The 20,520-nt window shown below is 37.1% G+C and overlaps 1 protein-coding gene across 1 annotated transcript; it reads left to right on the top strand.

Moving 5' to 3' along the window:
* Nucleotides 1-9,168: 9,168 nt before the first annotated feature.
* LOC129359665 (uncharacterized) lies at nt 9,169-12,117 on the top strand. Its single transcript, XM_055029450.1, has 5 exons — nt 9,169-9,487; nt 9,634-10,308; nt 10,533-10,679; nt 10,932-11,033; nt 11,812-12,117. The coding sequence occupies exons 1-5, from the start codon at nt 9,266-9,268 to the stop codon at nt 12,115-12,117; spliced, it is 1,452 nt and encodes a 483-aa protein (XP_054885425.1). The 5' UTR covers nt 9,169-9,265.
* The last annotated feature ends 8,403 nt before the right edge of the window (nt 12,118-20,520 follow it).

Here is a 20,520-nt window from a genome sequence, read left to right on the forward strand (position 1 = left end):
AGAGAGCCAAAACACCTGCTCCATCAAAATGAATGGAACACCGGTCTCGGAGAGAGACCAAAGTGAAGGGTAAGCGTTATACTAATATTCTACGATCCCTGGCTAAGATACGTTTTCGAAAAGTTTCACCAAGACGAATGAAAAAAGATCTTGGTGAAAAGAAGAAAGTTAAATTTGAAACTGAGACTGAAAAGGGTTGCTGTCGCTTATGTTGAGTGACAGCATGTAACTCTGCCTGATTTTTAGCTATCCAGAGATCTTAGTCACCATGATATGGATGGACATGTTAATGGACAGTGAAAAAACTTGCAGAAAGTGTAAGAGACCATAATTACAACTGTCCATCCATTTTCTTCAGCATTCTTAGAAAGAAAGGATTCCTCCAGTCTTTCTCAAGAAGAATCTTTCTCGAGTCTGGAGATCCCTATATTTGAAAGCACAACGTTGAGTTCTACTTCTACAGAAGAGACTACTTCGTTCAAAGTTCTCAATGAACAAACTTCCCCGGTTGTGGAAGTTTTTGGTGAAAAGAAGAGAGTTACATTCAGAAGTGATGCTGAAAAGTGTTGCTGTTGGTTAATTTGACCAACAGCATGTTACATCTGCCTGATTTTCAGCATGCCCAGAGATCTTAGTCATGGTGATATGGATGGAAAATTCCTGAAGAAATTTAACCGGGGCCAGCCAACGTGTGCCCGTCGGTTCGGACCCAGCGTTTGATGCTAAACATTAGCATCAATGCTAAGCTTGGCTAAAAAATTACACAGTATCATGTGGAGAATCACAAGAATGTGTATGGACTTGCACCATTCAGTATGTTAAAATGAATGTATAAGCGGTATGATGTTATTACATTAGATTGTTAAGAGAGAAGATAGTCCGATTTGAAATGATATGAGCAAATTTTATTTTGAAAAGATGACAGACCCATGTAAAACAGCGAGAAACTCCCAGTCTCAAAATTATTATTTTTATTAAAATTCAATGTTTTGTAAATAATACTATGAATTATTATCGTTACTCAATGTTTAACACGTTTAATTCATGGATTGTAGGTTTTAGTATCAGTTCGGAGTTTAAAAACGTAAATTATCCTATCATACCATTGTAGTCTGTGAAGGGTTTTTTGCTTTCTGTGTTTAATAAGTGTATTTCAAGTGTAATAAGTGTTAGTTCCGTCACTGTTCATATAAAATAATGTGCGTTGAAGTACTTAACCTTTGCTACGTTAAGGTTAGCAGTTAGCGGTTTCTAGCTGCTTTTATACATAAATCGTTGCTAATGAAAATCCTATATACATGTGCTGAAAATAGTATCGTTCATGGTTGAACAGGCGCTGTGGAGCACTGAAAAGAAAACCTATGTTCTGCCATTTGAATGCAGGTGCATTAAAACTGCCTTTATATCAGCTATTGTCTGGCTGTTATTGCCCACAAGACACAACGTAGAATCAACTACGCTACATTAGCATGAATACTATAAGCAGCATGTGGGGCATCACTAGCATATTATCTGTAATTGACTTACTCCATTCAGTATACTAAACATGGCTAATAAGTAAGAGAAATAGCTAATAACTTATTTTAAGTCTATTAGCTAGTTCTAATCGTTTTTTTACTTTTTTAACGTAAAAAAATCTAATGCTCTGTCTTGCTGCACTCGGCAGAGCCCTAACCTGAGAGAAAAAGATAACGCAGGAAGAATAACGAATAATAATGTATAAAGAGATATTTTATTGGGTGTAGAACAATAGGTGCCTGCCATGGCAGGTCTAAATGAAACGCAGGAAATATTAAGGTTAGCTAGATTGTCTGGCGGGAGCTAAAGGATCCCAGAACTCAACGGGCCGTTGCTGCTGTCAGTTGCCTAGAGATGATCACGACGCAACCGGGCGAGCTGCTATCAACCCGCGTCTTTTTAAATGACCGGTCATACTCCACCGTCCTTAGAAGCAAACACCGGCAAAAATCCAGACGTGAAGAAGACGCTCATTCCTGGCTGACCAATGTTCAGTGAGGATGTGACGGACAAAAAGTGTCCTCGTGGTGCAGTGTGCTGCTGTATGATAGACAGAATGGATCAGGAGAGGAGCTGCAGACCCGTCAGAACCTAAAGAACCAGACATCAGAATCTATGTTATGAATACATTGGTCAGTGGCTAGTTAATGTGTTATTTCACTATTATTTTTATTAACCTGACTTCCTATCAAAGAAGAAAAGACATGCTAACCCAAAATGAACCAGACACAGACCTGCAGCCCAGGGGCGGATCTAGACGGGGGCCAAGAAGGAAGCAAAAGAAATTATAGGAAATAAATATCTTTTGTTAATACTCTGTGTGATGTTTTTATTTTCTTAACTTTCAAAATTTTACTTTAACAATGACTTAAAAACTATTAAACTGCACGTCGAGCTCCTTCCCCACATGGGAAGCAAATTTGTGCTTTGTTGAAAGATCACTGTAGAAGGAAAGGATTCCTCCAGTCTTTCTCAAGAAGAATCTTCCTCGAGTCTGGAGATCCCTATATTTGAAAGCACAACGTTGAGCTCTACTTCTACGGAAGAGACTACTTCGTTCAAAGTCCTCAAAGAACAAACTTCCCTGATTGCCGAAGTTTGTGGTGAAAAGAAGAGAGTTACGTTCAAAAGTGGGTTGAACGCTGAAAAGGGTTGTTGTCGGTTAATTTGACCAACAGCATGTTACATCTGCCTAATTTTTAGTTTGCCCAGAGATAATAGTCACCATGATATTAATGGACAGTGAAAAAACTTGTGGAAAGTGTAAGAGAGCGTAATTACAACTGTCCTGTGTCCTTTATGGACGCTATGTTGTCCTCGCCCTGAGATTTCAATTTCTTCAGCAGCTAGATAGCCAGATAATGACGCTCCAATAACCAAGCTTCTTTCCTTTTTTAGTTGTTTGTTGAAGAGTGGCCTCTGACCACTGCCATCACTTTAGCCATCTTGAACTGACACATACAAGACTGCTTATTAGCAAACAAACTAGTCCTTTTGCCGCGAGCTAAAATAAAACATTTTCCTAAATTACTTTAACATACATTTACACCAAAGTTACATTAAAACAAAGCAATTAACCGACACTTACGACCAAATCTTGTCCGAAACACAACAATAACAAACAGCTTAAACCATAACCCGCTCGGTGCTGCGTTCCACCATCTTGGATTTATTTTCTTTTGGTTTAGCGTCGCTAATCAACATAACAAAATATCCACCAGGGGGTAATCTAGTGCGGTTTTCACCTTATTGGTCCAGCTTAACTTACAAAAGGCAGCACAGGCAGGGCTTGCTTTTTCTCCATGAGCATGACTGGGTTCTCTCCGGGTACTCTGGCTTCCTCCCACAGAACAAAAAGATTTTATGTACATTAGATAATAAGTGCGTAGTTCTCATGTAATGTCCACTTCTGTTAATTTTTGTAACCGTCAGCCATCTTGAAAAGCAGTTGCTATGACAACAATAAACAAGCCACAAACACAGAACTTGCTCTCCCATCCTCCAAACTTAGAAACAATATAAACTATATTGTGATGATGTTTGTGCTGGCTTGACATCTGATCAGATGATTATTCAGGAGCATACAGTGACCTCCATATTCCAGAGTCTGAACCCTCATAAAGCACCTGGCCCAGACGGACTTCAGGGGAGGGTTCTAAAGGAATGCGCTACCCAACTAGGTCCTACTATTACAAAGATATTTCAGATGCTGTTTAACAGTAACCACTATCCTAAAGCCTGCAAGACAGCTACCATTATCCCTGTGCCAAAAACTCCCCATGCCAAAACTAACAGTGATTTTAGACCTATTGCCCTTACATCCATCCTTAGCAAATGCATGGAGTGTCTAATTCGTAATAACCTGACCCGCCAGGTAGCAGGTCAATTAGATCCCATGCAATTTTCTTATAGAACCAACGGGGGGGTGGAGGACGCCACACTCACTCTTCTAAATAACTTGCAGTGTCACTTGGATAAACCTAAGACCCATGCCCGTGTTCTATTCATGGACTTCTCTTCTGCCTTTAACACGGTGCAGCCACACCTCCTTCTACAACGCCTCTGTGACCTGGAAGTCAGTTCTGGTCTGGTTCTCCTCATCAGGGATTTTTTGAGGGATCGACCCCAGCGTGTGTGCATTGAGAACTGCCTCTCTGACTCTCTGGTCCGATACTTACAGGAGTTTCCCAAGGATGTGTGGGATCGCCTTTGCTCTTCTCCATATACACCAATGAGCTACAGTGTCAAACTGATGACCTCTCCCTCATTAAGTACGCAGATGATATGGCTCTAATTGCCTGCCTATGGGAAGCAGATACCTCCCACTACCTGCAGTATATTAACACCTTATCTGCATGGTTTGACAGCAGCTTCCTGGACCTTAATGTCTCCAAAACCAAGGACATGTGGTAAGGAAGCAACAAGAAGGGAGGCAATAAAGACCAGGGGCACACCTTCAGGCCAATCAGCATGAAGGGTCAGGAGGTGGAGCAGGTGACTCAGTTTGAATACCTTGGGACAGTCATAGACAGTCACCTACAGTTTCAAGACCACGTGGATTACACATTTAAAAAAGGTAGACTGCGCCTGGCTCTCCTGAGAAGACTCAGGGGCCTTAACACCAGTAAGCGCACTACACTGAAAAAAGTGTGATCAGGGTTAAGTAATATTTGCTAAATAAATAAGAGCAAACTATACATAATAAAAAAGACTTTGTGCAGTTTTGAATCTCAGTGAGCTGAATTAACCAAATTTTGAATATATTTTAATTGCATTCTACTCGGTTTTTATTTCAATAAAATCAGCAGAAAAACAATAAGTAGAATTTATTTATTTTCATTGGTAAAGTCAAAAGTGCAGAAAATTGATAAATTTTACTCATTGGGAGGCCTTTATTTTTCCCGCCCCAAGGCATTTGAACATCCAGTCTGCTTGGCACTTCATGGACTACCGTTTGCTTAAAGGTAAGACATGTTTTAATTGTTCTTAGTTAAACAATTCAAGTGTTTGTAGCAGTTAAACATTGTCTTAATTTACTGCAAATGACCAAACATGGCAACTTTAAAGTTATAGTGTGAAGGATTCGAAGTCTTTGATTTGACTAAATACATCGCAATGATTGAAAAAGTAGTCTCTGTCACAATTTAATGTGACTAACGTAATACCGATATATAGTGGCCGTAGAATACAAGCTACTCTTTTATTTAATGTAGTTTTTTGGCCTCAGCTCAAGCTCCCCCTCCCCCACCTTAACAAGCTAGCTAGCATGTTTGGGCTCCATAATGGAGGAACAGACGTTGTTTTGAACGGTGAGAAGGCTAATCAAGTTAAGAGTTTCGTTTAAAGTTACTGCATTTAGTTTTTACAATTAAAATGTACTCAAGTAACATTTTTACTCAAGTAGCATGTTAAAAGCTGATTTCTAATCAGTTTTTATAACGTTACACATTTCGGAAGAAAAATCTGCCTTTTTACATTTTGAGACAAAGTGCGCAGTTTATTCTTTCTTCTTTTAATTTGGCGTTATTTTCATGGAACGTCTGTTATTGTGATTTGAGCACAGTGGCTGGTGTTTTGCTAAACCCAAGTTCACCGGCTCTCACTGAGGCTCTCCATTAACGTTACGTTAGTTACATTCAGATGGCACAAATGGCTTCCTCGTTTTTCCTGTTTTCTCGGAAAAACGTTTTGCTTTCAAACTGTGGTTGCAGCTCACACTGACAGATAAACAGTCACAGTGAGATGCGTCTGTGAATGTTGGGTTTAAATCAGTACGTAGAGCTTCGTACTGACTGCTGCCACAGAGAGACTGAGAGAAATGCTTCGTTAGTCCGTTTTGGGCATCTTTGACATTAATATTTATTGTTTGGCATTTGTTGATCTGCATATTACCTTAAAATCTGTTTCATGTTTTGTCTATCATCTTAAAACGATAATTCATTTTTTGTAGTTGGTTTGGATGAGGTATTCATCCATAGTTGGTATATTATAGAGCTCTTATTTTCATTGGAAAATTAAGATGATTATGGCGTGATTCTTGCAGGGATGTGTAACGTATTTATTTTTTTTAAGTCTCTAGATTATGATGTGTAGGCCAGGACATTTTTGCAGTAGAACATTTCATTTAAAATATTTTTTTAAGATTTAAGACATGTTGTACCTCCTGTGATTTGAAAATTGCAGTAGGCTGTATTGCAATTTTGATAAAATTTTGATTAATTGTTCAGCCCTGGCACATTATTTAATTACTAGATCTATTAGTGATGTATGCTACTAGTTATACACTAATTTAAAAACACCTTTTTTTCTTATTATCTTAGGTTCTGGCCTATGGGGTGGCAGTGTAAGATCTGCAAGTCTTTGTCTGCAACAAAGGGGAATCTACTAAAACATTACAGACTACAACACGCAACATTTGGTCGTGGGCAAACCCAGCCATGTCTATATGACAGTTGCCCTTGCACATTTAAAACACAGGGTGCCCTTCGCACACATTTGTCCAGGTATCATACAGCTCATGTCATTATACAGCCAGGAATCATCTCTGCTTTTAAGTGCTTAGTTTGCAGTGCTAGTTGTTCTACAGAAAAGGACTACTTTCAGCATATCGGAAATCACCTAAAGAGCCACGAAACTGTCTTTTGTGTATTTGAAGGATGCAGCTTTTGGACAAATATATACAATACATTTCTGAAACACAAAAGTAGAACACACAAATCCTATTCTTTGAGCGGTTTTAAGCAAGGTGTGTATGACAGTCACCACGATCAGATTGTTGACCATCCTGATTCATTAGAGGCCAGTCATAATGAGTGCACAAGTTTAGATTGTGATAAGGAAAGTGCATCATACTTGGTTCTTCAAAGAATTGGTTTACTTCTGCTGAAGCTAGAAAGTGTCTATAATGCCTCTGTAAAGTGCATTGATGCCTTGGTTGAAGACCTTCAGTTCATTTCATCTTCAGCATCTGTTGAAGTTGTTAGAGAGATACTTGATTCAACATTGAAGTTAAATAAGAGCATTGTTGACCAGGCCATCATAACAGACTTGGCAGAACAGTTATGCAACTTCCATCCCATTAGTACAGCATTTGCTGTAGGTGGTCCACTTGGTTCAGCTTTTAAGAGAAGAAGGTATTTTAAGGAGCATTTCCAGTGTGTTGATCCTGTTGAATATATCCTTGATTCCCAAAAGAACAAGACCTTTCAATATGTACCTATTCTCGAGACTTTGCAGAAGGTTTTGAAGAATAAACACATTGCAGAGGGAATCTCATCCAGACATTTAAACAGTACTGGATATATTAAGTCAACTTTTGATGGCAAACTTTTCAAGCAAAATGCCTTCTATGCTGGAGAAGAGACAAAACTCTCTGTAATCCTTTATGTCGATGACTTTGAGGTGTGCAACCTACTAGGAACTTCAAAAAAAAAAAAAAAAACACAAAATAACAGCCATATATTGGATTTTGGCAAATGTATCTTTCCAATTGCAGTCTGCATTAACGTCGATACACCTAGCTTTACTTTGCAAAGCTGTTGATGTCAAACAGTTTGAATACAAAGCAGTTTTGGAACCCCTCTTGAAAGATCTTGCCACTCTAGAACAGGACGGAATTTTTATTTCCAGTGTTGGAAAAAGAGTAAAAGGAACTGTACACTGTGTTGTAGCCGATAATCTCGGTGCACATTCAATTAGCGGACTAGTTGAAAGTTTCACAGGGCCGTACATCTGTAGATTTTGTCTTGGACATTCTTCAGAGTACCAGACACACGAAGTGCGGACTGGAGTGTTTCCACCTCGGACAAAGAAGGACCATAGTTTGCATGTACAAACTGTGAGAGAAAATCCAAATTTAACCCATTGCTTTGGCGTTAAGCGGTCGTGTCCATTGACTGATAAACTGAATCACTTTCATTTTGTGTCTGGGTATCCACCAGATGCACTACATGACCTTTTTGAAGGAATAGTCCCAAGAGAACTAGCATTATGTTTTCAGACTTTCACCAAGAAGAAGTACTTTAATTTGACTGAACTCAACGAGTTAATCACACGTTTTCCCTATAAGGGCTCAGACAAAGCCAACAGCCCTCAAGCAGTCCCTCAAAACTACATTCGTCGCAGAACGATAGGAGGAAATGCCCATGAAAATTGGGCCCTAATACGGTTGTTGCCACTCATTGTTGGTTCACGGGTACCTGAGGATGATGCTGCCTGGCAGGTTCTTCTGACTTTAAAAGATATTGTTGAATTGGTGGTTGCCCCTGTTCATACAGTTGAAACTATTGCATACCTTGACTTTAAAATATCTGAGCATCGTGACAGATTCTTAGCAGTTTTTCCTGAAGAGACACTGACACCCAAACACCATTACTTAGAACATTACCCTGCACTGATTGCAGAGTATGGGCCTCTGGTTGGTGTATGGACAATGCGCTTTGAAGCGAAACACAGCTTTTTCAAGCAAGTTGTGAGGCACACAAAGAACTTCAAAAATATATTGGTGACCCTTGCTACAAAACATCAGATGATGATGGCATGCCATTTACATACTGATGTTGGAAAACAGCCATTGTGTGTCACAAAAATATCTGTGATGCCTTTAGATGTGCTGCATTCAGACATACAGGAAGCTTTAAGAGAAACATCACCGCTTCTGTCTTCCGTGCAGTTTGCTAACACTGTCACTTGCTATGGAACAAAGTACACTGTTGGGATGATCTTGCCGTATGGCTCTACTGGAGGACTTCCTGACTTTGCTGAGATTATTCAGATAGCCATTTTAAACAGCCGTGCACATTTTATTGTAAAGTTACTACATGCATGGTATGAAGAGCATCTTAGATCTTTTCAACTAGAGAACACTGGCAAGATGGCTCTTGTTGAGCAGCAGAAACTTGGTGATGTGTACCCCTTGGCTGAATACAGCGTGGGAGGAAAACGCTTGGTCACACTCAAACGTCACATCTGTTGTTTGTTTTAGGTAATTTTGATAAATTATGTTAACCTTTACATCTCATAACATCTGTTTTTAAAACCATTGTTCTGGAAATATAACAACAGTATCCTTTTTTGTTGACATTTTAGCAATTTAATAATCATAATTATGGCACTCACATTTAATGTTATGATTATAAGTGTGGTGTTCCATTTAAATAAGTACAGATTTTATTTATGAATTTTTTTATACAGGTTTTTTTCATGTACTGTATAACAATATATTTAACTTTTGTCTATTCTTGTCTGGATGGCAGAGATGGAGGCAAAACTCAGAGTAATAATTGACGACCGAATTGAGAAGTTGGACCTTCCATCAGGCATCCCGCCCACTGTGGAGGAGCTGCATAATATTGTGAAGGACACCTTTGGGATTTCTACTGAGTTCAGTCTTCAGTATTTTGATGTGGAATTTGAAGATTATTTTACTCTTCACAACAATGACCTTATCAAACACAAGGGCACCATAAAGGTTGTTCACACTTTCCTATTCTTCTGAACTTGTATGCAGCTAATGAAAGTTTGGACAGTTCCTTTGTTCAACATTCCACTGACTGTGACTCTGCATCGTTTGAAGAGTCAAATGCAGAGTCAACTGCTGGAACATCTTCTTCACAGGACACCATTATCCTGTCTGGGCGCAGTACCACAGAACGCTGTCAGTCATGGCCAAAGCAGTTCCCCATTCCACAGTTTGCATACGAAACTGAGATGTACCTTGAAAGAGGCAATGAGGACTACAAGAAGAATGGAACACTTCTCACTACCTCGAAGATCAAGCCAGACATACTTGAGAAACTGGCTGAAACTGTATATACTTATACAGCCTATCCATCAGGTTCACAGATAAGTGATGTTGCTGAGGCACTTGTCAACAAATATCCTTGTCTCAAGGAACCCGGTTCCTTTGCAGGTTACTATGGCTGGCAGCAAAGCCTTAAATACAAGATGTCAAATTATCGCACCAAACTCAGAGGCTACGGTGTTCCTGAGGTGTTATGCAATGCACTAAAACGCAAGACCCCTGCGGACAAGAAGTCTGCAAAGAATGTAAAAAAGCCTCGAAAAGCAGAGGTAAACTTCCTTCCTCCTTACCCGGCTGGAGAGGATGAAGAAAGTCAAGAACAAGAGAGGATTCAGTTGCTTACTGAAGTAAAGAAAAAGGACAACAATGCATTGATAAAAGAAAAAATGGCCAAAACATTTGCACACAGAAGAAACGAGATCATCAACCAATCTCCCAGTATAGAGGACATCAAAGCCAGATGGCCCGCTCTATTTGAGCCGTCTCATGTGAGTTATAAGTGCATGCTAATCAGAAATATTCCTAGTCAATGTGAAGGATTGCATTTGTGATTCTGCATATAGCTATTTGATACAAAATGTGTTGCGTTACTGTCATCTATTTTATAGATCAAATTTGATCCATCTTCTTGCTTTTGAAAAATGTCGTAAGAACAGTATGTATCTTTGTAATATTTGAGGCTTTAAAACTGGTTTCATGATTTGTCTTTTAGATCCAGGATGAGTTTCACAGAATCACAATGGTGCATCTTGAATCAAAGTTCATGTCCAAACTGGATGAATATACTCCTCGACTTCTGAACCTCTTCCACTCCAAGGGCGGAACCATGGGGTTGAGGTTGCAGGCTATCCTACTCAAGGTATCTTTCATTGAGTATTATGGTTGCTAATCTTTCATTCTCAAAATTTTGTTTTTAAACTTCTGGAATATCATTACTTAAATTTACTGGAGGTTAGCCTGTGATTCTCTTTATAAATGGAATATGAAATAATCGCATGAGAATTTGTTTCAGTAGTGTTTTATTACACTGGTCCCCAAGATGGCACAGGAAGGATCCTTGAGCTTATTAACAGTAATATAAATCACCTGGTGTTTATTTTTTTTGTTTCAGACTCCAAGCAATCCTGACATCAACATGACCAGAGACGTTATCATTCGATGTTTGATGATGTACCTTGGGGAATCTACAGATCAACTCTTAAAAGAGTACGATGTAAGTTTAAGTAGATGTTAAAATATAAAGTAGGTGATTTATCTCAACTCTTCTAATTGGTATTTGTTGGAAAGTGAAATTACAAAATAGTCATAACTTTATTTCTCCCAGTAGTTCTTGGTAAGCTATCATTGTCCTCTGTTAAGTGTGTTTTAATTTTTATTTTCCATTAAGAAATTTTTAAGTGCTAGTGCAGAATGCTATCTCAATTTCATTTTACCAACTGGCATAATTTAAAACTTGGCAGTAATTTATTTAATTTTTTTCATAAGAATGCTTTACCTAACCATAACTTGATTTTTTTTTAAGTCTTTGCAATTTGTCCCTAAAAGCGAGCTAAGAAATTATGGCCAAGGCGCAGCTTTGTGAATACAAAGACATTTTACAGAAAGACTGAGGCAATGCAGAATAAGATATTAATCAAGACAGTGTCAGGAAGAAATAATAGTGTAATGGATTGATTTAATTTCAGAAACTTCATTTAGAAATATTTATAACTGTTCAGCTCATCATTGTATAATTGATTATATTATAATATAATATTTTATTATGATTGATTTATATTTGTCTTTTTTAATTTTTAAATTCATTATTAATTTAAAATATGAGATAATGTTATCTCATATTTGTCTAACACACTGACATAAATAGAGTGCATTACTAGCAACGGCTGACAAACTCCAGATTTTCTTGTCCAAATAGTTGTAAGCAATTTGGGAAATGGAACCTTCTCCTTTGGCTGTACTGTCTAATATGCACAATGTTCTTGCTATTACAGGATGCTGATGAAGACAGTGTGTCACAGGACCTTGCTGTTCAAAGCCTGAAGATCTACAACATCAAAGCTAACACGTCAGAGGATCCAGACATCGGTATCGTGGTGGACGGCGTGAAAATTCTAACTGCTCTGGGTAACTTTCCAAGGGCTTGCTCCCTGCTTGTTGGGTTGGCATATGCTGTGAATCTTGCCTATCCAAAGAAGCTCAAATACACGTTTGAAGTGTTTCAGAAACTTCTCTTCGGACTGTATAGTTCAAAGCTCTCCACAAAAGTGAACAGCCTCAGGAATAAACTACTGGCTTAAGAAAACGAACCCTTACTAAACAAAAGGGAATAGGCAAGTCACTGTCAAAACCAACACACAAAACTTTGTGACATGCTCTGTGAAGTTAGTTAAAATTTGGGTAATTTTCAGTTCAGTGGATTTTGCATGTGTATTTTTTCTTGCAGTACATTACAGTTAACTACCCTTTCTAAAGACTAACCCCTTGTTCTCATATGTGGTAGTGCGGCCTGTTATATGGCTTTGGATCTGTTCGGGTCTGTCACATGAACCCTTGTCCCTTTTATACAGCATAGAGAATCCACTATTGCCTTTTTGGAGAGTCCATGCAGGCTTCACCACTGAAGGGTGATGATCTGCAGGCTGCAAAATGCTGTTGTGTTTCATTTGCACTTTATATAATATGTTTTTGTTCAGTTCTGTCTTTCAACTTATTTTTCAAAAAGGAAAGTAAGTGTCACGGAGCCAAGGGCCCCAACACAGTGACAAGATGTAGCATAAACATGCAAAATAAGAAAATGGACGTTTTTATGCCTCAAAGGTCTCGCCCATCTTTCACATATTGTCATGTGTTTTCCCCAGGTAAGATTTATACTTGTGTTGTGCTCTGCATGCCTCTTAAACATAAAGTTAACTATGTTTATGTGATTGATAAATTGTTGAAGCAAGCTTAACTGAGTCCAAGTTGATTGTTGTTGATGTGATTGTTTTAAAAAATCATGTTAACTATACTTTGAGCAGAGTGGCACTATGTTTTGACTTGATACTGATATATTGTATATTGCCCCTTCTCTGTTTTATTGTTGTATTTTGGAATTTTGCACTTGTTGGGTGCTGGATAATTACGTTTTATAAAGTTTCACAAAGAAATGCTGCTGCTGTTTAATTTGTTGTTTTTTGATGCCACTCAAGTTTGGTCAGTATATTGTGTAAATTAGACTCAAAAAAATTATGGCAACAAAGTGACACTCAATATTATTGAATAGATTTAAAGTCCTATGACACAAATAACAACTTAGAATTTATCAATTATCTTAGCTACAGATGTCTAAGAACAACAGTGTTAATGTGTTGAATTAAGCAATAATGTGCTAAAATATGAGTTGATATCATTTATATTATTTACTTAATAAAATAAATTTTTATGCTGATCTTTAGTAAATCTAAATCAATTTCAGCCATTTAATTAATAAAATAAATTATTTCACCTAGATTATCAGTAAATATGAATCAATTTCCCACAGATATTTCGTAAATCTAAATAATCTTTTCTCAGAAACTTAGTAAATAGAAATAATTTTTCCTTGTAAATTGAGTTGGATTTACTAAATATTTTTTGTCAATATAACTTCATTTGGCTTGATATATTAAATCCAACACTTTTCAGCTGTTGCTTTTATTAACATGTACTTGATTTTTTAAGTAAAGTTAAGTTAAAATATTCAATACTTTTTACTCATTATTGTAGAACATAAAATCTACTCAATTATATTACGTGTCACTTTGTTGCCTCAATTTTTTGAGTAACCATTGGTCAAATTTTTCTGAGTGTATGTCCATGGTCTACAAGTCCTTGACCGAGAGCGTGCTGACATTCAACATCGTGTCTTGGTATGGTGCAGGCCTCCTGCACCATTAGTTTGCCGTGTTTTATAATAATAAAATGTGATTATGATTAAGTCTTTGGTGCAAAACATTGATTGAAAATCTTTTTATTTATTGCATTTTTATGTCTGTTCAGGGTGAGATGGAGCTTCACATGAAAATGGCCCTTTAAACTATTCAAACTACAAACACAACAGAGACACAATCAATACTGACAGATGATTTATTACCCGGCGATAATAACTCAAAAATAATCCAAATTAGGATGTGTTTCTATTTATTTCCTACATACGGAACGTTTCTGTTTATATCATAGGCTTTTGGTGCCTTTCTATCTTACAGAAAAAATGTAAAACTTCACATATTTCACAAAGAGTTATTAATATCATTGTTGGAAAAATCTCACATAACCTTGTATTAAAGCAGAAAGCGGCCACCGTAAGAAAAGCTTATAGTATTCAATTATGCTGCATAACTGATCGGTACAGTATTGCGAGCGGACGCAAAAGTATTGCGAGGGGACAAAAGAAAAAAATTCCCCATTTCCCATAGGGAGCTTCGTATTTCTCTACAAAACGTGCTAATTTTTTTAACCCACAAAACCCCCCCAAAAAACTAGCAATTAGGTCTGTCAAGATAACAAATATTTGCCAGTTGATACACACTGTAAAAAAAATTCTGTTGTTTTTACAGAAAAAATCTGTCAGCTGTGGTTGCCAGAATAATTTTGTAGAAAACACAGTGAACATGTAAACTGTTTTACAGACCAAACAGTAATTACAACAGTGTTAAATTGTGAAATAAACAGATTTTCCCATAGTTTTACACAAATTTGAACTGTGATTTGAAAAGCTTTATTTTGGTAATAAAACAGTTTTATCAAGTATTTTTAACCAATTTTTTCTGATGAATTATCATAATAATGCTGTTACTTTACACTTTTTTTCCTGTAAGATTTATCCATTTTTTGTTTGTTGTACAAAAAAACTTAATTCAGTCCTACTGATAAATTACCTTTGAATAACAGATTATAACTGTTAGTGTCAATTTAAAACATTTTATTAATACTTTCTGAAAAACTGAAATTTGCTTTAATTTTTTTTTTAGTAATAATTCTATTTTTAATTATTTATAAGCATCAAATTTCAACAAACATTTCCCACTTAAAGTAAACTTTAAAACACAAGAAAGCCCAATATAAATTGTATCTATGATAATCTTAAAAAAATAAACATACACTTACATGCCTTTGAAATATTTATTTTTAATGAAGTTCTCATTTGTCTTTTCTGAACATCATGAAGCTCATAAAGCAAATGCACCTGCTGAATACATATACATTTCTTCAACCTTTTTAACTTTATCAGAAACAGTATAAGAGCCAACTTTCACCCCCTTTTTTGGAGGGGGGGCTTGAAGATTATAACATACAATAAAATTCTATTTCCAGTATACATTTTAATAATAATGGTTTGCGTCAAAAGTTTTTTTTAGAAGCAATTCTATTTTCAAATATCTATGAATAATCAAATTTCAACAAACATTTACCAGTTAAATGGAAATTTAAAACACAAGGAAGCCCAATATAAACTATATCAATAATGATAATTCAATTTTTTTTTAGAAACAATGAAATTCTCATTTGTCCTTTCTGACATGGTGCAAAATTCAGCCACTGAACAAATATAAATATGTCTTTTCAACTTTTTTAACTTCGGAAGATACGGTGTGAGATGCAACATACATTTAGAAAACTATTCAGCTCTGTTAAGATTTAACACTGTCTTGAGAACTCACTGACTTTAGTCCTTTCTCAAACATCACGCCACTCATGATCCGAAAGTTCCTGGATCAAGGCGAGTACACGAGGGTTCACACGCAGTCTGTGTTTACGGGTTTCTTCCACCTTACTGCCCTTGTCTGGGTTGATTGAGAAGAAACACCTTAAGATAAAGAGGACAAACAGAAAACTACATCAAAATGTGCTTCACAAAGACATAAACATTTTATTCGAGATATAAAAGTTGTCAAAAGTCAAATTTAACTCCCTACAATAAAAAAAAAAAACAAAAACAAAAGCTCATACCTCTGCAGAAACTCCAGTGTAGACGCCAGCCCCGATGGATAATGTATGTTAAAACAATAATAGCTCCCAAACATCATGCAGAGGGCAGAAATAAAACAGGAGATGTTGTTTCCAATCTGTTGATCCACACTCAGCATGAATCATTTAGCATGGAAGCAGGATTGACCTAAGGACAAAGAACAAATAAATTTAAACTCCTGATACAACAAAACAATGACATTTATATGAAAAATAACAAATTAAGTAAGAAGTATGAAAAAAAAATATTAGTATAGTAAAAGCATAAGAAAATAATTGGAAAAAAACAAAACAATATTAAACAAAATGCCAGATGGACAAAAGCGCAAAGAAAGGGGACAAGACAACAAAAAAGACAACAGGTCAAAAAAACTGGAAAAACAAAAATGAACTCACCACACACAATGATAGTGGGAGTCGAGGAGACATTCTTCATCTGTACTTCTTCAGCCAGGCATGTGTCCTCCACACAGAACAACATTGTTTCTTCATTTTCATTGAAGTAGCAGAGAAGTAGAAGCATCATCTCTTTAACATCTTCAGAGTAACCGTCCAGTTCTCCCCTTAACATCTTCAACTTTCTCTGAGCCTGGAAGAACCTTTTGTTTTTGTTCACACAAACAGTGTTCATGTGGTTCAGCAGTCTTTTTCCCTTCATATCAATGTTCCTCATGAAGGTTTCCTTCAATCCAAGTCCAGTAAGTTCCTTGTAGTGTACAGCCATCCCAATGTCATGAAATAAAACAGGCCAGGCTTCCAAGACATCTTGAATGCTTTTCCCCTGGTTAATATCTTTGCGCTGCGAGTAGAAAGTTGTCCTCAGTAATTGTTTCATCTCCTCAGGATTGGCCTCCTTCTGCAGAGACATCTTGAGCTTGTCCTTCTTCTGTTGCTGACTTTCAGCAGTTTCTCCAAGAGGAAGGAATTTTACATTCCAGTTGATACACCCATAGGTGTCCTGAATTGCAGCTCTCTGTTCCTGAGGAATTTCATCTGTGTCAGAGTTTTCAGAGCAGCGCTTTCGCTTTCTTATTTTAGGCATTGTAGATCGCTTCGCATTGTCAATTCGATATTGAAGTTGTTTGACGAGTGAATGATAGCCAGGGCCAATGACATCTCCATCGATAACGTCTTGTCGAGATTTTGGATATTTTGCCACCATCTTCTTTGCAACCTCTGTAGAACTCCTTTTACCCAAGTAAGAACTTTTTCACATCATTTCAGACACCACAATCCTGACCATCTCCTTCCTCATTTTTGGACTTGGACGTTTACCTCTCTCTACTGCCTGCATCAGTTCTTCTGAGAACTTTTCTGGGTATCTCAAAGGTGTCCATCCAGTCTGCTGCAGATGTCTGGTTGCTGCTGGAGGAGTTTGATGACACACTTAGCGGGGACAAAGACTGCTGTGATGGAGGAGTATCTGGTGATGCATTACTTGAGGACCTGCTGGTTTCAGGGGTCCGGCCTTCAAAAACACAAAACAACCAATAAGTTATCAGAACTGAATATGAATATCAGTGTTTAATGGTCGACTTTTGCTTTTCTAGAATTGTACTTACATCTGAATTTCCAAGCAGCAAGTGCCTTTCTGGCTTGAATTGGTCTTAATGCTGACAGCAAGTCCTTCTCAACAATGAACTGGAAGTCATCATACGTTTCTACTCCAATTGACTGTAAAGTCTCCTCGAGAATGTCTTTTGAAGCCTCTGCAAGATCGGGCAACACTTCATTGATAGCACTACGTAAAAATGTTTGCTCAGCCATTTCTGGAATAAAATCAGACAAAATAATGGTAAAAAAACAAGATCACCATAATATAACATGTATTCAACCATGTACAAATTAAAGAGGCTCATACTTAGTGTCAAACAAAATGTCGTGCCTGATTCACACTTTTTATTCATGTACATCCTTAAATTTTTGGTCAAACTTCTCTCCCTGTTTTTTCTTAATTATTTTTGTTCACATCAACATATCTGTTTTAAGTGGACTTTCCATCATGGTATATAAAGACATTTTTATTTTGAAAAAAAAAAACACTGTGTTTCAGAGGAAGAACTTTCTTGCAGGTTTTTACTGGGCATGCTACAGGTCGCCCCTCCAATATATATGCTCCTTTAAATGAGCAACGAGTTCTTTCACAGTTTGACTTTGGTGCCCACACAATGAAATGGTGCATTTCAATTTAGCAACAATGGCTTTAGCTGAAGCCACGTTGTGAACTCGGTAAAAATTAGTTTAAAACGCTGCATATGTACAAAATGTCCGCTTACATTCTGTGCCGAGGCATTTGAATACACAACTGGGCTCGTTTCTGTGCACTCTGCAATGTAACACATAGCCCCTCAATGATTCTAGTGTTTTACAGCAAAACGTACATGTAATCATGTTTAAACAATTTCAACCTACCCAACAAGTTACACGTGTTGCAGGTGTAGCAAAAAATGATTCTACTGCATATTGTTCCAAGAAGCAATATAACGCCTTAAAAACAAAATTTAATCTCCCCAGAAACACAAATTACCGTGCCTTTTACGTTTGAAGAAAATAAAGCTTAACTTACATTTGCTGAAAGCTGAAGAGGTCCAAACAGCGTCCTTTTCTTTGTCAAGGTTTGAGCACAATTCAGCTTCTTCTGAGATGAGAACCATTGGACGAACTTTTTCAAAACAGCTTTCAGGCGCCAGGTAAGCGAACCAATTAGAGAGCAGATAAGCGAACCAATTAGAGAGCAGGTAAGCGAACCAATTAGAGAGCAGATAAGCGGACCAATTAGAGAGCAGGTAAGCGAACCAATTAGAGAGCAGGTAAGCGAACCAATTAGAGAGCAGATAAGCGAACCAATTAGAGAGCAGGTAAGCGAACCAATTAGAGAGCAGGTAAGCGAACCAATTAGAGAGCAGGTAAGCGAACCAATTAGAGAGCAGGTAAGCGAACCAATTAGAGAGCAGATAAGCGAACCAATTAGAGAGTAGATAAGCGAACCAATTAGAGAGCAGATAAGCGAACCAATTAGAGAGCAGATAAGCGAACCAATTAGAGAGCAGATAAGCGAACCAATTAGAGAGCAGATAAGCGAACCAATTAGAGAGCAGGTAAGCGAACCAATTAGAGAGCAGATAAGCGGACCAATTAGAGAGCAGGTAAGCGAACCAATTAGAGAGCAGATAAGCGAACCAATTAGAGAGCAGATAAGCGAACCAATTAGAGAGCAGGTAAGCGAACCAATTAGAGAGCAGGTAAGCGAACCAATTAGAGAGCAGGTAAGCGAACCAATTAGAGAGCAGGTAAGCGAACCAATTAGAGAGCAGGTAAGCGAACCAATTAGAGAGCAGGTAAGCGAACCAATTAGAGAGCAGGTAAGCGAACCAATTAGAGAGCAGGTAAGCGAACCAATTAGAGAGCAGAACAGACCGGAACTTGAGCACAAAGCAGTGATCTCTGTCTTTTTTGCAGTGGCCGAACTTTGAGCTTATAATGGCAACGGTGAAGGTAAAAAATCCAGTGTTAGCAAAAATAATAAATAAAAATAAAATACATGTATCAATAAGCAAGTACATGACTTCCTTTTTGATTCAGGTGTTTCCTCCACGTTAGTCGTGAAATATGAAGAAATTATCCAATCAAAATTGACAAATAATAAGTAAATGAATTAAAGAGGAAATGGCAATCTAAAGAAGTGGGAAAACACAAGTGAATATAAATAGATAAATAGTGAACTAAATTGGAAGTAAACAATGTGGAATCATAATTACTTAATTCCACATTAATTTTCAAATCTATTAATTTATTCATTTATTTCATTGTCCATCTGGAGTTGGGTCACAGGGGCAACAGCTTAAACAAGGAAGCCCAAACTTACTTCTCCCTAGAAGTAAGTTTGTAAATGTTACACTGAAAAAAATAAGTCATTGGATGAACATAAAAAAATTATGGAAAGGATTTCCACCTGATTACTTTGCTTTATTTCAGCACCATGTACTTGTGTTACTCCTATTTAAAGCAAATGTGTTAGGTCAACCTAATTTATTAAGATTATTCCAATGTAAAGCAAATGTGTTGGCTCAACTTGTTACAATGGTGATTCAATGGGTGATTCTAAATCAAACATGTTGGCTCAACGTAATATATTGTGGTTATTCTTATATAAATAAAATGAGTTGGCAAAACATAATTCATTAAGGTTGTTCTAATTTAAACCAAATATGTTGGCTTAACCAGAATTATGGTAATGCAATGGATGATTGTAAATCAAATGAGTTGGCTCAACTCCATTCATTAAGGTTATTCAAATTCAAATGAAATGTGTTGGCTCAACATATTTTTTAAAGGTTCCTTTAACTCAGTTACTATAGCGTGACCCAGTGTAATGCAATACAGCCCGCCCAACTAATCTGCAATGTTTAGGACCAAATCATTGATGTAACTTCATTAAGATGAATGTAAATCTAGTTGAAACCACCTTATTTTACAGTGGTACCTTCACACTACCTGATTCAGTAGGTACAACTCACTAAAAGCAAGTTAGCTCAACAAATATGCTTCATGCTAAAAGACAGCTAGTTATACGTGTGGAAATCCTTTCCATTATTTCATGACATTAATTCAAAGACATATTTTCAAGCGTTAATCAAGCATTTTAAGATAGCACTAGGTGAAAGTGTAGGAAGAACACTCAACAATTAGAAAAGGTACAACACAATTGTATTTTC

Source organism: Poeciliopsis prolifica, unplaced genomic scaffold (assembly GCF_027474105.1).
Source record: "Poeciliopsis prolifica strain line A6 unplaced genomic scaffold, Auburn_PproV2 SCAFFOLD005, whole genome shotgun sequence".
Classification (NCBI taxonomy): Eukaryota; Metazoa; Chordata; class Actinopteri; order Cyprinodontiformes; family Poeciliidae; genus Poeciliopsis; species Poeciliopsis prolifica.

Bases quoted from the DNA above. Each gene is read 5' to 3' on its own strand.
- LOC129359665 (XM_055029450.1), top strand. From the start codon at position 9,266: ATGGCAGAGATGGAGGCAAAACTCAGAGTAATAATTGACGACCGAATT. The intron at 10,309-10,532 runs GTGAGTTATAAG...TTTGTCTTTTAG, and splicing joins CTCTATTTGAGCCGTCTCAT to ATCCAGGATGAGTTTCACAG. The intron at 10,680-10,931 runs GTATCTTTCATT...TTTTTGTTTCAG, and splicing joins TGCAGGCTATCCTACTCAAG to ACTCCAAGCAATCCTGACAT.